This window comes from Bombina bombina, chromosome 3 (assembly GCF_027579735.1).
Source record: "Bombina bombina isolate aBomBom1 chromosome 3, aBomBom1.pri, whole genome shotgun sequence".
Classification (NCBI taxonomy): Eukaryota; Metazoa; Chordata; class Amphibia; order Anura; family Bombinatoridae; genus Bombina; species Bombina bombina.
The window spans coordinates 482,137,004-482,157,017 of NC_069501.1; the positions used below are offsets into that span (position 1 = coordinate 482,137,004).

The 20,014-nt window shown below is 35.9% G+C and overlaps 1 protein-coding gene across 1 annotated transcript in view; it reads left to right on the top strand.

Moving 5' to 3' along the window:
* The window catches only part of ACACA (acetyl-CoA carboxylase alpha), a 1,007,059-nt gene that overhangs the window by 672,448 nt on the left and 314,597 nt on the right, over positions 1 to 20,014 (top strand). Inside the window, exons 44-45 of the mRNA XM_053706820.1 lie at positions 853 to 973; positions 13,757 to 13,867. Coding sequence (XP_053562795.1) covers positions 853 to 973; positions 13,757 to 13,867 — 232 coding nt within the window. The remainder of the gene's footprint in view (positions 1 to 852; positions 974 to 13,756; positions 13,868 to 20,014) is intronic.

Here is a 20,014-nt window from a genome sequence, read left to right on the forward strand (position 1 = left end):
CCGTGGTGCCTTCCATTTAGGTGACCTGATTTGCTCCCTCCCTTCATCCGTGTCCTAAAGCTTTGGTATTGGTTCCCACAAGTAAGGATGACGCCGTGGACCGGACACACCTATGTTGGAGAAAACAGAATTTATGCTTACCTGATAAATTACTTTCTCCAACGGTGTGTCCGGTCCACGGCCCGCCCTGGTTTTTTTAATCAGGTCTGATGAATTATTTTCTCTAACTACAGTCACCACGGTATCATATGGTTTCTCCTATGCATATTTCCTCCTGTACGTCGGTCGAATGACTGGGGTAGGCGGAGCCTAGGAGGGATCATGTGACCAGCTTTGCTGGGCTCTTTGCAATTTCCTGTTGGGGAAGAGAATATCCCACAAGTAAGGATGATGCCGTGGACCGGACACACCGTTGGAGAAAGTAATTTATCAGGTAAGCATAAATTCTGTTTTTTGTCTCTGAAATGCAGGGTTATTATATAAAAAGTGCCACCGATGTACCTATATGCAAAGAGACAATAACAAATATCCTATACACACAAATAGGACACTGTGTGTGGCAAAGAGGGTGAGGTATAGGAGTTGTGGAGAATTTTGGTAAAGAGGGTGTCCAGATGGAACTACACAGCAGGGCCACATTGTGGCCCCTGGGCCATAGATTGGACAGTGCTGTTCTTACATATTGTTTATTTGAGGTTTTTAATTACATTTTTATTTTATAATCAACAATATGCATAATATTTTTTCCCTAACCAAACTTCTTTGTTTATTTATAATAATGCAATCTTATAATGTGTACAACTTACTTCTAAACCTTTTTTGCTAAAGTTAAAATTGTATTATGCCCATCAGATATAAGATAACCGACATCATTGGTAAAGAAGAGGGTCTTGGTGTGGAAAACCTGAGGGGATCAGGAATGATTGCTGGGGAGTCATCATTAGCCTATGAAGAAATCATCACCATAAATCTGGTAAATCACAGTCATTTACATTAATAATTAAATATTTGATTATGAAGTCTTACTGGGAAGGGCTATATGTTACAAAAGGAATCTGTGTATGACGTCTCTACATTCTTTGTCTTTTTTTTAGCCTTTTGCTAATCATAAATACACAATAATGCAATATTATTTTTATAACAAGAATGTGTATGCATTTTATATATATATATATATATATATATATATATAAACTATTTAATAAATATGTATGTAGCAGTTTTAGTTAATCCTTTCTTTTGTGAATGTATGTTTTTAATGTGTGCAAGGACTGATCTTTTCATATGATTTTTTGAGTACAGTTTCTCTTTAATATTTAAAAGTATCAGATAAAAAATTGTTCTTTTAAAGGGACAGTAAAGTCAAAATTTAACTTTCATGAATTGGATAGAGCAGGCAATTTTAAACAACTTTATAATTTATGTCTGTTATCAAATTTGCTTTGTTTTCTTGGTATCTTTTAAAGAGTTAAACTAGGTAGGCTCATAAATGCTCATGAGTGTGCACGTGTCTTTAGTACTCTGACAGCAGTGTTTTGCAACATTATTTGTAGTTTTGTTATACAATGTTGCAAAACACTGCTGCCATGGAGTACTAAAGACGTGCACACTCTTGATTTTTAATCTTCAATAAAAGATTACCAAGAGAACAAAGCAAATTTTATAACAGAAGGAAATTGGAAAGTTGTTTAGAATTGCATGCTCTATCCGAATCATGAAAGTTGACTTTACTGTCCTTTTAAGAATCTTATAATTTGAAAACCGATCTTACCATACACACGCGTTTCACTTGATCTTTTATTTCTAAAACATGAAGTCATGCTTGATAGCCTCGTGCATAAATTCACATTTTTCCAACACCAGTTGTCAACTATATAGGCATTTTTTTAACAAACTATTAAAGGGACAGTCTAGTCCAAAATAAACTTTCATGATTCAGATAGGGCATGTAATTTTAAACAATTTTCCAATTTACTTTTATCAGCAATTTTGCTTTGTTCTTTTGGTATTCTTAGTTCAGAGCTAAACCTATGAGGTTCATATGCTAATTTCTAAGCCTTTGAAGGCCGTCTCTTATCTCAGGGCATTTTGACAATTTTTCACCACTAGACGGTGTTAGTTCATGTGTGTCATATAAATAAAACTGTGCTCACATATATGGAGTTACCTAGGATCCAGGACTGATTGGGTAAAATGCAAGTCTGTCAAAAGAACTGAAGTAAGGGGCAGTTTACAGAGGCTTAGATACAAGATAATCACAGAGGTAAAAAGTGTTTTACTATAACTGTGTTAGTTATGCAAAACTGGGAAATTGATAATAAAGGGGTTATCTATCTTTTAAAACAATAAAAATTCTGGTGTAGACTGTCCCTTTAACTGTGATCTAAAATGATCATGTTGTTCAAAATAGATTTGCTCAAACAGGATAACTTCTAATGAAGCCCTTTGCTCATGGTCTATTACTATGTTGATGTGAATACTATAACTTCCAACCATGCCACTAAAACACTAACTGGATTACAACCCTTCTTCAAATGTGACAATCCTTCAGAATGTGTGACAATCTAGGGTCAGCATTATAACATTCCAATAATTATTTTTGTGTGTGCCACATTGGGCAAGCACTCCACAGTTGTCCACCCATAACCATTCTGTCTTCTACCTAAGCGTCTAGCTATGCAGTGTGCCCAGTTTACTACCCCCTTATATTCTTGCTGTTGATTATATACTATTATAATTTGTTTTATTTGTTTATATGTGTTTAAAAATAAACAGCATTTTTCATAATGAACCCCTTCCTGCCGTTAGAACGTTCCATGCCGTCCTAACCATGCTGGGCTTTAGCGCCGTTAGGACAGCATGGAACGTCCTAGCTGTTCTGCTGTCCTCTGCAGGTTTCTAACTGGGATTGCGGGCTGGAGGGCGTGTCTAGCGTTATAGGAACTCCCCCGAGACCCAACCTCATAATTGAAATCACGCGATTGCATGTACGGTCGCGTGATTTCATTTTTTTACTTATTCGTTTACATTGGAACTTTGTTCCAATTTTAACAAATAAATACAGGCTGGAAAGGATTAAAAGGAACAGTCAACACCAGATATTTTTGTTGTTTAAAAAGAAAGATAATCCTTTTATTACCCATTCCTCAGCTTTGCATAACCAACACAGTTATAATAATACACGTTTTACCTCTGTGATTACCTTGTATCTAAGCTTTTGCTGACTGCCCCCATATTTCAGTTCTTTTAACAGACTTGTATTTTAGCCAATCAGTGCTCACTCCTAGACATTTGACATGCATGAGCTCTGTTATCTATATGAAACACATGAACTAATGCCCTTTAGTGGTCAAAATGCATTCAGATTAGAGGCAGTCTTCAAGGTCTAAGAAATTAGCATATGAACATCCTAGTTTTAGTTTTAAACTAAGAATACCAAGAGAACAAAGCAAAATTGGTGATAAAAGTAAATTGGGAAGTTATTTAAAATTACATGCCCTATTTAAATCATGAAAGTTTATTTTTTTGGACTTGACTGTCCCTTTAAACACACTTTTTTTAAAGGCTTAAATTTATGCAGTAAACATGTGCAACTTAAACATACTTCTTTGCTTGCTATAAAAGGAAAAAATCCTAATGTGCAAGATCTTCCTCCATGCCTGATAACAAATATATCACACTCACTCACTAGGTTTAACAGAACAGTAAACGTTGTTATTAAAGGGACGTTAAACAGTTTAAGATTGTAATATAAAATGATAAATTGTGTGTGTGTGTGTATATATATATATATATTTATATATATATATATATATATATATATATATATATATATATATATATAAACTCTGCAATATACTTTATTTATTTATTTTGTCCCCTTTTCCTTTAATTCCATTCTGAAATTATGAGAATTAGAAATGGAAGTGCAGAACACTGTTATATTCCACACAGCCATTGGCTGCACTCTCTAGTGACCTATTTATAACGGTCCCTAATTGGCCATAGTTTTATAGACACTAAAACTTTACACTTATTTTGTCTATACTTAAACAGCTAATGCAACTTTAAAGAACACATCTACATGTTTATCTCAGACTAATCTTTTCTTTCAATGCATCATTCTATCTAGCATTTATTTAGTGTTTAATGTCCCTTTAATTATACATAATTCTGCACAATTTGCAGAGTTATGTAACATTAATCTAGCAGTAAATGTAAAGATAATTAAAGATTTAACCCCCTAATACTTTACTTACCTCACTTTCATCACCGTTCTCACAGGCTCGCTGTGTAATCGCACGCCTGATCACGTCATTGAGCTAAATGTAGCGTCCACCCTTGATGGGTAGAGCAGCCGACTGTTTTAATAACAACTTTTACTCTCCTTTAGTAAAGCTGCTAATAACAACATTTTCTTTCACAAATAAAGATCAACAGAACAGTGATTCATGTGCTGAAGTTGGATGGTAGCAATGAACAGGAGAAATTACAGCATGGGCAGACGTGTTGCGCCTTCTGTTTCTTATCTTCTTCAGATTTTGTTTCCAGGGTTTCTCTGGATGTTTGGTGCTATTCTCTTGCCACTGTTTTTGAGAGATTTTGGTTAAACAGAGACTTTCCTGATTGTTTGTTTTTGAATATATCTTAAAGGGACATGAAACCCAAAAATTTTCTTTCATGGCTTAGATAGAGAATACAATTTTAAACAATTTTCTAGTTTACTTCTATTATCAAATTTACTTCATTCTCTTGGTATCATTTGTTGAAGGAGCAGCAATGTGCTACTGGTTTCTAACTGAACACATGGGTAAGCCAATGTCAATCGGTATAGATATATGCAGCCACCAATCAGCTTCTAGAACCTAGGTTCTTTGCAGCTCTTGAGCTTACCTAGATGCATTTTTAAGCAAAGGATAACAAGAGAAGGAAGCAAATTAAATAATTAAAGTAAATGGGAAAGTTGTTTAAAATTGTATGCTTTATCTATATCACAACTTTTTAAATTATGACTTTACTGTCCCTTTAAATAGTTAGTTGATTGATTAATTCTTATTTAGGTCTGTTTCTGGTTTGCTCAGGAATTGAATTTAACGTTTTACATCTTTGCTGTATCTTAGTTTTTGCAATAAAGATTTTGTTTCTAATCTGTAGCAAGCTCACTGAAGTATATATATATATATATATATATATATATATATATATATATATATATATATATATATATATATATATATATATGACAGACGATAACACCAGGATGTATAGGAACATAGGGAAACAAAGGCATCATATCTAACATCTGAAAATGTAACTGAGCACTAAAGATGCTGGGTGATTATACATAGTATGAGATTAGCTTTTTCTGGGATTTGTATTTATTTTTCTAAGCTTGATTCATTGTGTAAAGACTCCTGGTTGTCAGCATGTTGGTTCTTTAGCAATATTTTGTCAGTGGTTGTCCAGGCTTAAGCTTGGGGCCATATTACTAACAGCTTTCTTTTTGGAACATCTATACTTTCACAGAGTGAGTTTTTTCACATATGCTTTGGTCCTGGAGCTCTGATATTTCAACTAAACAAGATCAGTGACTTATTCTCTATCCCATAAAATGCAGTAATACATCCTAATCCCTAAAATGTTCTTTTATGATTTGGATAAAACATATAATTTCTCTTGCAAGGTGTATCCAGTCCACGGATTCATCCTTTACTTGTGGGATATTCTCATTCCCTACAGGAAGTGCCAAAGAAAGCACACAGCAGAGCTGTCCATATAGCTCCCCTTCTAGCTCCACCCCCCAGTCATTCTCTTTGCCGGCTCTAAGCACTAGGGTCTCTCTCTAGAGGGTAAAGTGAATGTGGTGTTAGAATTGTAGTTTTATTATCTTCAATCAAAAGTTTGTTATTTTAAATGGTACCGGTTTGTACTATTTACTCTCTAGCAGAAAAGTGATGAAGATTTCTGCTGAGAAGAAAATGAATTTAGCATGTTGTAACTAAAATCCACTGCTGTTCCCACACAGGACTGAGGAGTACCAGAAAACTTCAGTTGGGGGGAACAGTTTGCAGGGTGATCTGCAATAAGGTATGTTCAGTCATTTATTTCTAGACAAGACTGAGATAATGCTAGAAGAGACTGACAAGAATCCCCATGAGGGGAGGGTAAGCTATGTTCACAGACTTAGTAAGGAATTGAATGCTTACATAATAGGGCTAATATACTGGTTGACACTTATTAAGGGCAATCGATTGTTTAGCTAAGGAAAAATCGTTTTGCAAGACACTTTGAAAGCCCTTTTGGGTTCTTTCTGAGGTTATTACCCACATGGCTGTTTTTTATTCACTTAGGAGTGATTTAGTAGGCCTCACAGCTCTGGAGTAGAGTGGGAGGGGCCTAATTTCGCACCTCAGATGCGCACTTAGAATTGCAGAGAAGTTCATGCTGCTTCACATGGTCCTGCTGCTGTTTGAGGGCCTTAAAGAAGCTATATTCCCCCAAATCTGATCCCTAATCCATCTTCGAAGAAGGAACGTCTTTTACACAATCTTGATGTAGTTCGTGCTTTAAAGTTCTATTTACAAGCAACTAAGGATTTCAGACAAACATATTCCTTGTTTGTTATCTATTCTGGTAAGAGGAGAGGTCAGAAAGCGACTGCTACCTCTCTTTCCTTTTGGCTGAAAAGCATCATCCGTTTGGCCTATGAGACTGCTGGCCAGCAGCCTCCTGAAAGAATTACTGCTCATTCTACCAGAGCAGTGGCTTCCACATGGGCTTTCAAAAATGAGGCTTCTGTTGAACAGATTTGTAAGGCAGCGACTTGGTCTTCACTGCATACTTTTGCCAAATTTTACAAATTCGATACTTTTGCTTCTTCGGAGGCTATTTTTGGGAGAAAGGTTTTGCAAGCAGTGGTGCCTTCCGTTTAAGGTACCTGTCTTGTTCCCTCCCTTCATCTGTGTCCTAAAGCTTTGGTATTGGTATCCCACAAGTAAAGGATGAATCCGTGGACTGGATACACCTTGCAAGAGAAAACAGAATGTATGCTTACCTGATAAATTACTTTCTCTTGCGGTGTATCCAGTCCACGGCCCGCCCTGTCATTTAAGTCGGGTAAAATTTTTTTTGTTTAAACTACAGTCACCACTGCACCCTATGGTTTCTCCTTTTTCTTCCTAACCTTTGGTCGAATGACTGGGGGGTGGAGCTAGAGGGGGAGCTATATGGACAGCTCTGCTGTGTGCTCTCTTTGCCACTTCCTGTAGGGAATGAGAATATCCCACAAGTAAAGGATGAATCCGTGGACTGGATACACCGCAAGAGAAAGTAATTTATCAGGTAAGCATAAATTCTGTTTTTAAACAACTTTCCATTTTACTTCTATTGTCAAATTTGCTTCATTCTCTTGTTATCCTTTGCTGAGTGAACAGCATTGCACTACTGGCAGCTAGCTGACACATCTAGTTGGCCAATCACAAGAGACAAATATGTTCAGGCACCAATCAGGAGCTAGCTCTCACTAGTGTAGGATATGTGCGTATTCTTTTGCAACAAGGGATACCAAGAGAACAAAGCCTATTTGAAAATAGTAGTGAGTTTAAAAGTGTCTTAAAATGACATGCTCTGATTCATGCAAGTTTAATTTTGATGTTCCTATCCCTTTAACCAGGGTATCTAAAACACAGTGGTTACCAGGTGTCCAGTATTTAACTGGACAGTCTATTATTTCTGCATACAATCAATAATTTATACAAAGCTCTTTAACAAGCGTTAAAGTGACAAGAAGCCCCCCAAAAAATTCTTACATGATTCAGACAGAACATACAATTTTAAGCAAATTTCCACTTTACTTCTATTCTCAAATGTGTTACATTCTATTGGTATCCTTTGTTAAAGAAACATCAATGCACTACTGGTTACTAGCAGGATACATCATGTGAGCCACTGACAAGAGGCATATATGAGCAGTCACCAATCAGCAGCTCACCCTCAGTGCATTGCCACACCTACCGAGGTATGCTTTTCAACAACGGGTACCAAGAGAGTAAAGACAAATCTTTGTGAATCATGAAGGTTTTATTCTGACTGTGCTGTCCCTATAAATGGCAGATTCAGCAGCATCTTGATTGGCTAGGTAGGATTTCCATATTTTTGGCTAAGTAGACTTTAATAATCCCATAGATAGAATCTAAGTCTGTATATCCTGTTCTACATCCCATGCAGCACTAAGTTTATATCTAAAGAAAGTTATTATGTCAAAGTCACGTCTGTAATGCCTCACCCTTTTCAAATATAAAATTGTTCTTAGTCTACAAGAACTAAGAAAATGGATAGTTTTGCATTGAAAGTTCTTTATGTCTCTAAGGAGAGTTTACACTTAAAATATCATTGTGTGTAAAATAGTCAATTTTGCACAGTATTAGAAAAAACCTTTGTAGTACACTTGTTTTTTCATGCAATTTAATTCTGAAAACCCTGGAGAGGATGGAGCACATCCTGCAGGATTCAGAACGTGTCCTAAACTGGCAATAGCAAAGGAGATAGCATAAACAGCATTCACGGTTTTCAAGCGGTAAGGACCAGTAAATACACTAGATTTGCTTAACCCCTTAATGACCAGACCATTTTTCAATTTTCTTACCCTTAATGACAAAGGCTATTTTTACATTTCTGCTGTGTTTGTGTTTAGCTGTAATTTTCCTCTTACACATTTACTGTACCCACACATATTATATACCGTTTTTCTCGCCATTAAATGGACTTTCTAAAGATACCATTATTTTCATCATGTCTTATAATTTCCTATAAAAAAAATATAAAATATGAGGAAAAAATTGAAAAAAACACACTTTTTCTAACTTTGACCCCCAAAATCTGTTACACATCTACAATCACCAAAAAACACCCATGCTAAATAGCTTATAAATTTTGTCCTGAGTTTAGAAATACCCAATGTTTACATGTTCTTTGCTTTTTTTGCAAGTTATAGGGCCATAAATACAAGTAGCACTTTGCTATTTCTAAACCCCTTTTTTTCAAAATTAGCGCTAGTTACATTGGAACCCTGATATCTGTCAGGAAAACCTGAATATCCCTTGACATGTATATATTTTTTTTTAGAAGACATCCCAAAGTATTGATCTAGGCCCATTTTGGTATATTTCATGCCACCATTTCACCGCCAAATGTCATCAAATAAAAAAAAAAGTTCACTTTTTCACAAATTTTGTCACAAACTTTAGGTTTCCCACTGAAATTATTTACAAACAGCTTCTGCAATTAAGGCACAAATGGTTGTAAATGCTTCTTTGGGATCCCCTTTGTTCAGAAATAGCAGACTTATATGGCTTTGGGGTTGCTTTTTGGTAATTAGAAGGCCGCTAAATGCTGCTGCGCACCACACGTAAATTATGCCCAGCAGTGAAGGGGTTAATTAGGTAGGTTGTAGGGAGCTTGCATGGTTAATTTTAGCTTTAGGGTAGTGTAGTAGACAACCCCAAGTATTGATCTAGGCCCATTTTGATATATTTTATGCCACTATTTCACCGCCAAATGCGAGCAAACTATTAAAAAAAAAATTCATTTTTCACAATTTTAGGTTTCTCACTGAAAGTATTTACAAACAGCTTGTGCTATTATGGCACAAATTGTTGTAAAAGCTTCTTTGGGATCCCCTTTGTTCAGAAATAGCAGACTTATATGGCTTTGGCATTGCTTTTTGGTAATTAGAAGGCCTCTAAATGCTGCTGCGCACCACACGTAAATTATGCCCAGCAGTGAAGGGGTTAATTAGGTAGGTTGTAGGGAGCTTGCAGGGTTAATTTTAGCTTTAGGGTAGAGATCAGCCTCCCACCTGACACATCCCACCCCCTGATCCCTCCCAAACAGCTCTCTTCCCTCCCCCACCCCACAATTGTCCCCGCCATCTTAAGTACTGGCAGTAAGTCTGCCAGTACTAAATAAAAGGAGTTTTTCTTTTTTTTAATAAAAAAAAATAAAATGTTTTAGCTGTGATGGACCCCTGCCTTAGCCCCAACCTCCATAATCCCCCCCCCCCCCCCAGCTCTCTAACCCTCTCCCCTACCTAATTGCCGCCATCTTGGGTACTGGCAGCTGTCTGCCAGTACCCAATTTGCCCCAAAAACAAAAGTATTTTTTTCTCTTTTTGCCATTATTAATGTTTTCTGTAGTGTAGCAGCCCCCCCACAATACCCCAACCCCCTCCCAGATCCTTATATATTTATTTTTTTTAAAATCTTTTTTCCCCCCTCTTCCCTCCTCATTGGTGTCAGTGGCCAGCTAATCGCGCACGCGCGCCCCCGCACGCACCCGGCGTGCACATTGCACTTACAGGAACCGGTGCTTCCAGCACTCTGTTAGACAACTGACGTACCAGGTACGTCTATTGTCATTAACTGGCTGTTTTTGCATGACGTACCTGGTACGTCAGTTGTCATTAAGGGGTTAATCAACAAATGAATGATTAAAAAGACAATGCAATAGCACTTTGTCTGAGCTTCAAATAAGTATTATTGTTATTTTTTTTCTGACACATTTTAAAGTCTATTTCCACTCCTCCTGTACCATGTGACAGCCATCAGCCAATCTCAAATGCATATACGTATATTCTGTGAATTCTTGCACATGCTCAGTAGGAGCTGGTGACTCAAAAAGTGTACATTTAAAAAGACTGTGCACATTTTGTTAATGGAAATAAATTGGAAAGTTTTTTAAAATTGCATGCTCTATCTGAATCATGAAAGTTTCATTTGACTTGAGTGCCCCTTTAACTGTACCGAGACAGCAAAACAGTTTGTATGCAGACCTTTTGCAGTATAGTACTTAGAGGGAGTGCAGGCTAAGGTATGCGCAGTAGAGCTTCTCAACTCTTTACAACAGTGTCCTTTTAAGAATTAAATTAAAATAATTAATCATATTTAATGTATAATTAATAATTTTTCTAAATATGAAAATTAGCACCCTGAATAGGTTAGGGTAGCATGTGTTACTTGAAGGGATATAATACTACCCGTGAAAAGCCTCTAGTATTTTGCTGCGGTAAAATTAGTGACAAATAAAATGACCTCCTAGACTGCCAACACAATTATTATGTAGAATGTTACAGGGTCAGGGCTCCTTCTTTTTCAAATAAAGATAGCAAGAGAATGAAGAAAAATTGATCATAGGAGGAAATTAGAAAGTTGCTTAAAATTGCATGCTCTGTCTGAATCATTAAAGAAAAAAATGTGGGTTTAGTGTTCCTTTAACCCCTTAGTGACCACGGCACTTTTCAATTTTCTTACCGTTTGGGACCAGGGCTATTTTTACATTTCTGCGGTGTTTGTGTTTAGCTGTAATTTTCCTCTTACTCATTTACTGTACCCACACATATTATATACCACCTAACGATTATAAAGGAAAAAATTATAAAATATGACAAAATTTAAAAAAACACACACTTTTTCTAACTTTGACCCCCAAAATCTGTTACACATCTACAACAACCTAAAAAACACCCATGCTAAATAGTTTATATTTTTTGTCCTGAGTTTAGAAATACCCAATGTTTACATGTTCTTTGCTTTTTTGCAAGTTATAGGGCAATAAGTACAAGTAGCACTTTGCTATTTCCAAACCATTTTTTTTTCTTCTCAAAATTAGCGCTAGTTACATTGTAACACTGATATCTGTCAGGAATCCCTGAATAACCCTTCACATGTATATATATTTTTTTAGTAGACAACCCAAAGTATTGACCTAGGCCCATTGTGGTATATTTCATGCCACCATTTCAGCGCCAAATGCGATAAAATAAAAAAAATTGTTCACTTTTTCACTAACTTTTCACAATCTTTAGGTTTATCACTGAAATTATTTACAGCTTGTGCAATTATGGCAGAAATTATTGTAATTGCTTCTCTGGGATCCCCTTTGTTCAGAAATAGCAGACATTTATGGCTTTGGGATTACTTTTTGGTAATAAGAAGGCCGCTAAATGCCGCTGCGCACCACACTTTTATTATGCCCAGCAGTGAAGGGATTAATTAGGTAGCTTGTAGGGTTAATTTTAGCTTTAGTGTAGAGATCAGCCTCCCACCTGACACATCCCACCCTCTGATCCCTCCCTGCCCCCCCTCAAACAGCTCTCCCCCCACCTCCCATTTGTCCCTACCATCTTAAGTACTGGCAGAAAGTCTGCCAGTACTAAAATAAAAGGCGTTTTATATATATATAATTCAGTGTTGGATCCAACCATAGCCCCCAACCTCCCTGAACCTCCCAAACAGCTCTCTAACTTTCCCCTCTCTACCTGTTTGCTGCTATCTTGGGTACTGGCAGCTGTCTGCCAGTACCCAGTTTGCTTTAAAAAAAAAAGTTTTTGTTTTTTTTTAAATTTCAACCCCAATTTTCTGTAATGTAGTTGCCCCCCTTAATACCCAACCGCCCCCTCCCAGATACCTTTTCCAACATGTATACCCCCCTCCCTCACCTTCCCGCACACTTTAGGGACAGGATCAGGAAGCCCCGCCTCCCTGCTACGGCTCCAACCCACCCACCAACGATCGGCACCATTGCTGGCCGATGGAGAGAGGGCCACAGAGTGTCTCTCTCAGCATTGGATGCTTAGAAAAGGCCTCAATATCAAGGCATCACTGCAATAACCTGAAAGTGGCTGGAAGCAATCACAATCGCTTCCAGCGCTTCAAACCCCTGAGGACGTGCCAGGCACATCCTTGGTTATTAACGGACACCCTTTGTAGGACATGCCTGGCACGTCCTTGGTCACCAAGGTGTTAAAGTAATGTAATACTATTTTATTTGTATTTATCCCTTGAAAAGGCAAGTAAATGTTTGTATCTCCCCTGTTGTGGTGAAATTAGAAACATATATAAATGAATTCCTTTGATCAAACAGTCACTGTGTAGCATGTTGCATGGTAATATTTCAATTTACATAAACAAATGCAAAATAAATAACAATTGTTTTTTAATTTAAATTCATTTTTGAGGAATTTGATTTTGAGTTTTATGTCCACTTAACAATATAAAAATGTTCTCAAAATATGACACTTAACCTTTTTTTGTTTTATGCATTGTTTTTAGGAGATTTATTTAATTGTGGTAATGATGAGAAGAAAATTAAATTTATGTATTTTGGATACAAATTCCTTAGCAAACTGTAAAAAAAAAAAAGAGGACACAGTGGTCCTGAGGAGATATCTTTAGTCACAGTGAAAGTTTCTAAGTGTTACATATGACTCTCTGGCCTGTTGCCCAACACTGCAATTTAATAGTTGATACATTTTTCTACCAATCACACAAAAGGATGTCAGGTTCCGGTAATTAAGTTGTGTGTGTGTGAGAATTGCACAATTCACGTTTAGCCAAGAAAATTGCTACATGATGAGTCTTACCCCCTTGTACTTAATCTTGATTTCAGCCATTGTGAGTATATTTCAAAGTAATCAGTTGATTGCCAAAGCAATGTAAATTTCCTTTTTGTTAAAAAATATTATTTGGCCTTTTGGACATAAACTCCACCCACAGTAATTACAAATCAAACTGAATATAACTTAGAAGTATATTTATCTGTATATGCCACAATTGTAATCACATTATATATACACGTCATTTACGATTAAGTAGACTGTAGGCTCTTCATAGCGCATGAGACGTAGTAATGTGATCAGTGATTATTTATATAGAATATTTTACACCAAGATAAAATTATATATATATATTTTTTATTCCAGGTAACTTGTAGAGCTATTGGCATTGGAGCATACTTGGTCAGATTAGGTCAACGAACAATCCAGGTGGAAAACTCACATATTATCTTGACAGGAGCAGGGGCACTCAACAAAGTAAGCAATATCATCGTATTTATTTGTTTTATGTAGTGAAATTATTTGTATTGTAAATAATTTAAAAAAATATTAAATTGGTCACAAAATAATTTTAATATCAAATACATATTAGTGTATTATTATGTTTAACATATTTAAAAAAAAATGTTTATTCATTAATATATTGAACTATTTGCATTTAAAAAATAATAATAATTGTCATTTTTGGTTTAGCTGTGTAAGGAGTTATTGACATGTATGCAACATTAAAAAACACTTGATACTCTTGATATGTGTGTGTGTATATATGTATGTGTGTATAGACTATGTATATATTTTATTATATTATACTATGTGTGTGTGTATATATATATATATATATATATATTATACACACACACATATGTATCAACATGCATGCAATGTTTAAAAACTTGATACTCTTGATGTTTGTGTGTGTGCATGTATATATTTTATTATATTTCAATATGTATATAGATAGATATAGATAAATATATTAACATTTATTATTATCATTTACTTGTAGAGCGCCAACAGATTTCGCAGCGCTAATTATGCAATATGTAAAAACTCTTGACACTCTTGATATGTGTGTGTGTATATGTGTGTATATATATATATATATACACAGTATATATAGTGTGTGGAAAATATATGCTGCACTCAGGAATATGATTGAAAGGTTTACATAGACAGCTGTTTTTAAGTAACAATCTATGAATCCTTGGTATGTAAATATCAGTGAGAAGATCCAAACAAGGAACTTAAAACAGAAAGACTTAAAGGGACATGAAACCCAAACATTTTCTTTCATAATTCAGATAGAACATACAATTTTAACCAACTTTCTAATTTACTTTTATTATTTAATGTGCTTAATTCTCTTGGTATCATTTGCTAAAAAAGGATACCTATGTAGGCTCAGGAGTTTGGAGCTAGCTGCTAATTGGGGGCTGCACATATGTCTATTGTCATTGGCTTAACAATGTGTTTAGCTAGCTCCCAGTGCTGCTCCTTCAATCAAGGATACCAAGAAAATTAAACAATATTGATGATAAAAGTACATTGGAAAGTTGTTTAAAATGTATATTCTATCTGAATCATAAAAGAAAAATGCTGGGTTTCGTGTCCCTTGCTCTTAAGCAGACAAAAACAGCCAGGACTTGGTGGTGATACAGAGGCAGAACACAAGTAAAATATAGCCATGATATATATGAGAGAGACATCTTCAGGTGTCACAGTAGAGTTGCCTATATAGAATCTATAGAAATAGGGGACTTATGATCTAAACTTGCCGAGAGAAATCCGGCAAAATCTTTGAGATTATTTTTTAACATTATATTATAAGGTATTTGTCCCTTCACATACAGAGCCCGGCATAGTAAGGTAAACAGCTCTCAATTTATCAAATTATTTGAGGCACCTCACAGTACCAACCAGACGTCTTAGCTTATCTCACCAGAGTAGAGACCTTTTGATCATTGGGCAGCAAGGGCCTATATGAACCCTTGGCAACATGGGATACATACATATGGGGATTAAGACAACAGGGGTGTAAGGGGGAGACATTTGACAAGGGTTATAGCCAGAGTAAATGATCAAGAGATAGAGAAACAATGCAAAACCAAACATGAACATGTTAATATTTTTTGTTATATTAATAATTAAACAAAGATGCTATTTCTTTTCATCTTTTTTGTGTTGGTTAATGCAATATTATACTATTGTATTGTTTTTTTAGTTATTTTAAGGGGAACAAAAGTCAAAATCAAACTTTCATGATTCAGAAAGATCATGCAGCTTTGAGAGACTTTACAATTTACTTCCATGGTTAATTTTTGTACAGTCTTTTTATATTCACACTTTCTGAGGCATCAGTTCCTACTGAGCATGTGCACAAGTTCACAGTGTATACGTATACTTGTAATTTGGTGGCAGCTGTCACATGATACATGGGGTCGGCAAGCAGAGGAAATAATTAATTTGTCAGAAGAATTCTACTGCTTAATTAAAATGCAATTTAAATTATTATTGAATAAGTTCACTAATGCAAATATAAAGTGCTTGAACACATAGCAAAAATACTCCTCAGGAGTCACAATGCATTTCAGCTCATGAGCAGAACACATCTAGCAATTGGCAGCTCTTCGTATATGCGGCTCCTAATTGGCTCAAAGAGAGTGTCCTGCTTAGAATTTGTAATGTCCTTTCCAAACAGCACTTTAACTATATAGTACCAATGTTTAGAAAGAAGTATGTACAGTTTAATTCTCGGGGTCCCTGATTAGGGGGTTTCCTCGCAAATATACGTAAAGTTCTATGCTACTACATAGCAGTATAACTGTTTCACTACTGAGAGATAGGAAGTGGGGCCGCTTTCCAAACCTATAGTAGTTTCCTGAATCCTGTGGTGCTGGACTGACCAGATGTTCAGCAGGAGAATGCTGGGTAATGTACACTTTAGCAGCAGGTTGTTTTAAAAATGATGGCTTATTGTTGTCTAAACAGTGTCTCAAGTAGGTACTTATGCTTCGATCTAAAGAACAAAATGCTTAGCGGGGGACATTTTGCTCCCTCTCTCTCACTGCCTCTCTTTCAGTCACTCTTTCCTCTATTTACCATTTTTTTTGTTTCCTCATCTCTTTCTCTTTACCCCCATTCTCTCCCTTTTTCTCTATTATTCTTCTTTGTCATCTCTCTTTCTCCTCCTCTTCACCTTTTAAGTAAGGTTTCTTAAATTATGTGAAAACGTTATTAATGCATTTGGAATACTGCTTGTATTTTGAATTTAAATCAGTTTTTACTGTGCATAGTAAAATAACTTTGCAATATACAGTAGTTTTATTATTTATTTTCCCTCCTTTTTGTGTAATTTAACCCTGAAAATTTGTTTGTGGATTTTCCAATTCTCAGAACTCTAACTACACACTGCAGACTTCTCAAGGATTACCCTGCTATGTAGCTATCCCTAATTGGTTTTAGCAGATAATAACAATGTACTTTATACTAACATAATAACCGTGCCTTACCTTGTCAGTTGCAGACGCAAGCCCACATTGGCTCCATCAAATAAGTCAAATGGTGTTGGAGTTTGGCTGTTAAAATAAAATGCAACTAACAAGATTTATTTTGTTTTAAAAATGTATAGAGTTGGATATGTTATTCTATAGAAAGACAACAGAAATGTGTTGTAATTACAAGGTGTTAAGTGTCCTTTAGAGCAAAGTATCATACGGTTTTAATGTGTTATTGGAAGTGGTTTAAAATAATACATCCTGCATTAGAAATCTTATGGTCTTCAGATCAGGAGAGATAAAGGTGGTTTCTGGAAAAAATCTCTTGAAGCTCAAAAGTGGACATCAAGGGGTGTTTTGTTCTACAAAATAAGAAATGCCCCTTTTGTAGTTTAAAAATGCATTTAAATGGATAGGAGTGAATTGACAAATTTAAGGTTTACAAATGATCATGGAATCATTAAAAGTGCATTATTCATGCAGTGTCAAATCAATAACCTTTTTATTTCACTCATATTTAACATTGAATACTAACATACCAACATATACTGATATTTTTATATGAAAAAAATGGATAGAAAATCATGGAATAAGACTCCTAGAATTCACAGTATGAAATATCTTCAATTACTCATCCACATACTCCTAGCTCAGCATCACTATAGATTTATTGTCTGTTCCAACAAGTTGCAACTCTGTACGCACACTGATAAAACTCGCTGGAAAAATATTTATTTCCTATTTCTAAGTGAATACAAACGGAGCCATCAAATAGCTACAGACTTTACTGCAACACAAGCATTCTTTCAGCCTTTCCAGTCTGAAATTAGGGCCATTAAGTTGCTTTTTTGAAATTAATCTTTATAAAAAATGTATAGATAGGCAGACAGATGTCAACCATGTTTTAATATTACTCGTTGCATGTTGTTTCCGAAGTTTAGTTGGTGATAGGATTTTTTTTTTAGGTTTTTATAAACAATTTATTGTTTATTTTCTAGGATACTGTTGAAATTGTGGTCCAATTTGAGTATTGTCCGATATTTATTTAGCATTATCTCTATTAGCTTATGCCCATGATTATATGTTGTGATAAACTCTACATGCTCTTCCTTTTTTACTTTATGGTCTCTATGGCTTGACCTAGAATTTTTTATTTACATATAATAAGCTCTATTCTATTCATAGCTTCCACTTAGTTTTTTTTATCCTCAGTAAGCATTAGAAGGCATTGCAAGATATAGCTTATTATGTTGAAACTGAGATTTTAGTTCACAAATCTCAGTTTCAACATAATAAGCTATATCCTAATTGCAATGCCTTCTAATGCTTTGGAATTGTCCTAGGGGTATGCACCTCTTCCATTTGTCTAAATGTCCACTAGTAGCATTAAGGAAACTATTTAACTATTTTGATATGGTGGTTTTCTATAATGTTGTACTTAGACTATTATGGAGTGCTTGGAGTAAAATCAAAACCACAAATTCTTTATAGTTGACTTTAATATTTTCAGTACATTTTAGATTATAATTATTAGTGTTAAATACTGGACAAAAGCACTGGATGAAATTATATTTTCAATAAATCGAAAATATCTAACAGTATGATTAGTACATAAATTACTCTCAAATTGTGGTTTCTTCCAAATCTACCATGTGTAAGTTAGCATATGAGGGTACAGAGGTAGTCACCATATCTGTACATTGGACATGTTCAGATAACTTTTATACTTTCCAATATAAAGCATATATGAGATTGTGGAAATGTCCATTTTTTACATTGTCAGTTGACAACATCTATTCCCTTTTCCTTCTTAATATAGGAAGAGTCCACAGCTGCATTCTTTACTTGTGGGAATTCAGAATCTGGCCACCAGGAGGAGGCAAAAACACCCCAGCCAAAGGCTTAAATACCTCCCCCACTTCCTCATAACCCCAGTCATTATTTTCCTTTCATCACAGGAGGTTGACAGAGAAGTGTCAGAAGATTTCGGAGTAGTCTGTTATGGAGGGTAGTACTCTTCGAGATGGGACTGGAGTTTTAAGTAGTCCTGTTAGCCTCTCAGTGAGTGCTTGGGTGAAAGTTAGAGTCTGGAGATTCAGGGACAGTCTTTCTACGAAACCATCCCGACTCATATTAACAGTTCCATAAGCAATTAGGGTTGACGAGTTTCACTGCCTGTTTTCTTCACTCAAGTCCATGTCAGAAGCGATGCTATTATGTGTCACACTTGAAGGGTCATGTTACTGTTCCACGACGTAGATTCTGGTAAGATTGTTTCATTTTTTTTATACATGTATGATAACGCAAGAAGACAGGGTCACAGTGTATAGAATCAAGGGTTAATATCTCCTGAGGGGGATTATTGAACAGTGGGAAATAAATAATAATAATTTATGCTTCTTTTATGTGTGAGATGTTATGGGCTCATAGGCTGTTATGGAATATACAGGTTTCACTTTAACTTTGAGAGCCATGCAGTTTACAATCTTGGTGCGCTTTTTCTCATAGCAGGGACGGTTCTGCATTGTGCACCATGTGATTCTTCCCTCTTTCCTGACTATCAGAGAGGAGTTCTAAATTCCTGTACTGTCTGGGTCATGGGAGGTGGTGACTGCCCCAGCCATTGGGATATCAAGGTGCAGTTCTTTTGAATACAATAAGATGCATGTTCTGTTACTTAGAGGGCACTCCCTCTATTCCTATAGAGTAATTCCTGTTTATATTGTGAGTAGGCCTTAGTTCCGCCCCCTTAATTATGTTCCATATGCCTTGATAATGTGATAATATCAAACATGTTTGATACCACTGAGCCGTCCACCTCTGAGGAGTTGTCGCCTAGTGAGGTGCGTACCCTACATACTTATCTCTTTACACATGCAGTTTCCTGTAACATTGTTGATCCTCCATCTGGAGGGGGTCATTTTTTCACCAGACGCTACTGCGCAGTTCAGGCGGCGGTGTCTGCGGCCTTTAATGCTTTACCTCACCCTGCTAAGCGCAAGCAAAAGGTTACACATTGCACTCCTTCCCAGAGTACATCAGATAATTTATTGGATTTAACTGATAGGGTTATCTGCGGATTCGGAGACTTCAGAGTATGAACATTTTGGGTCGGAGTCTGCTGCCTCTA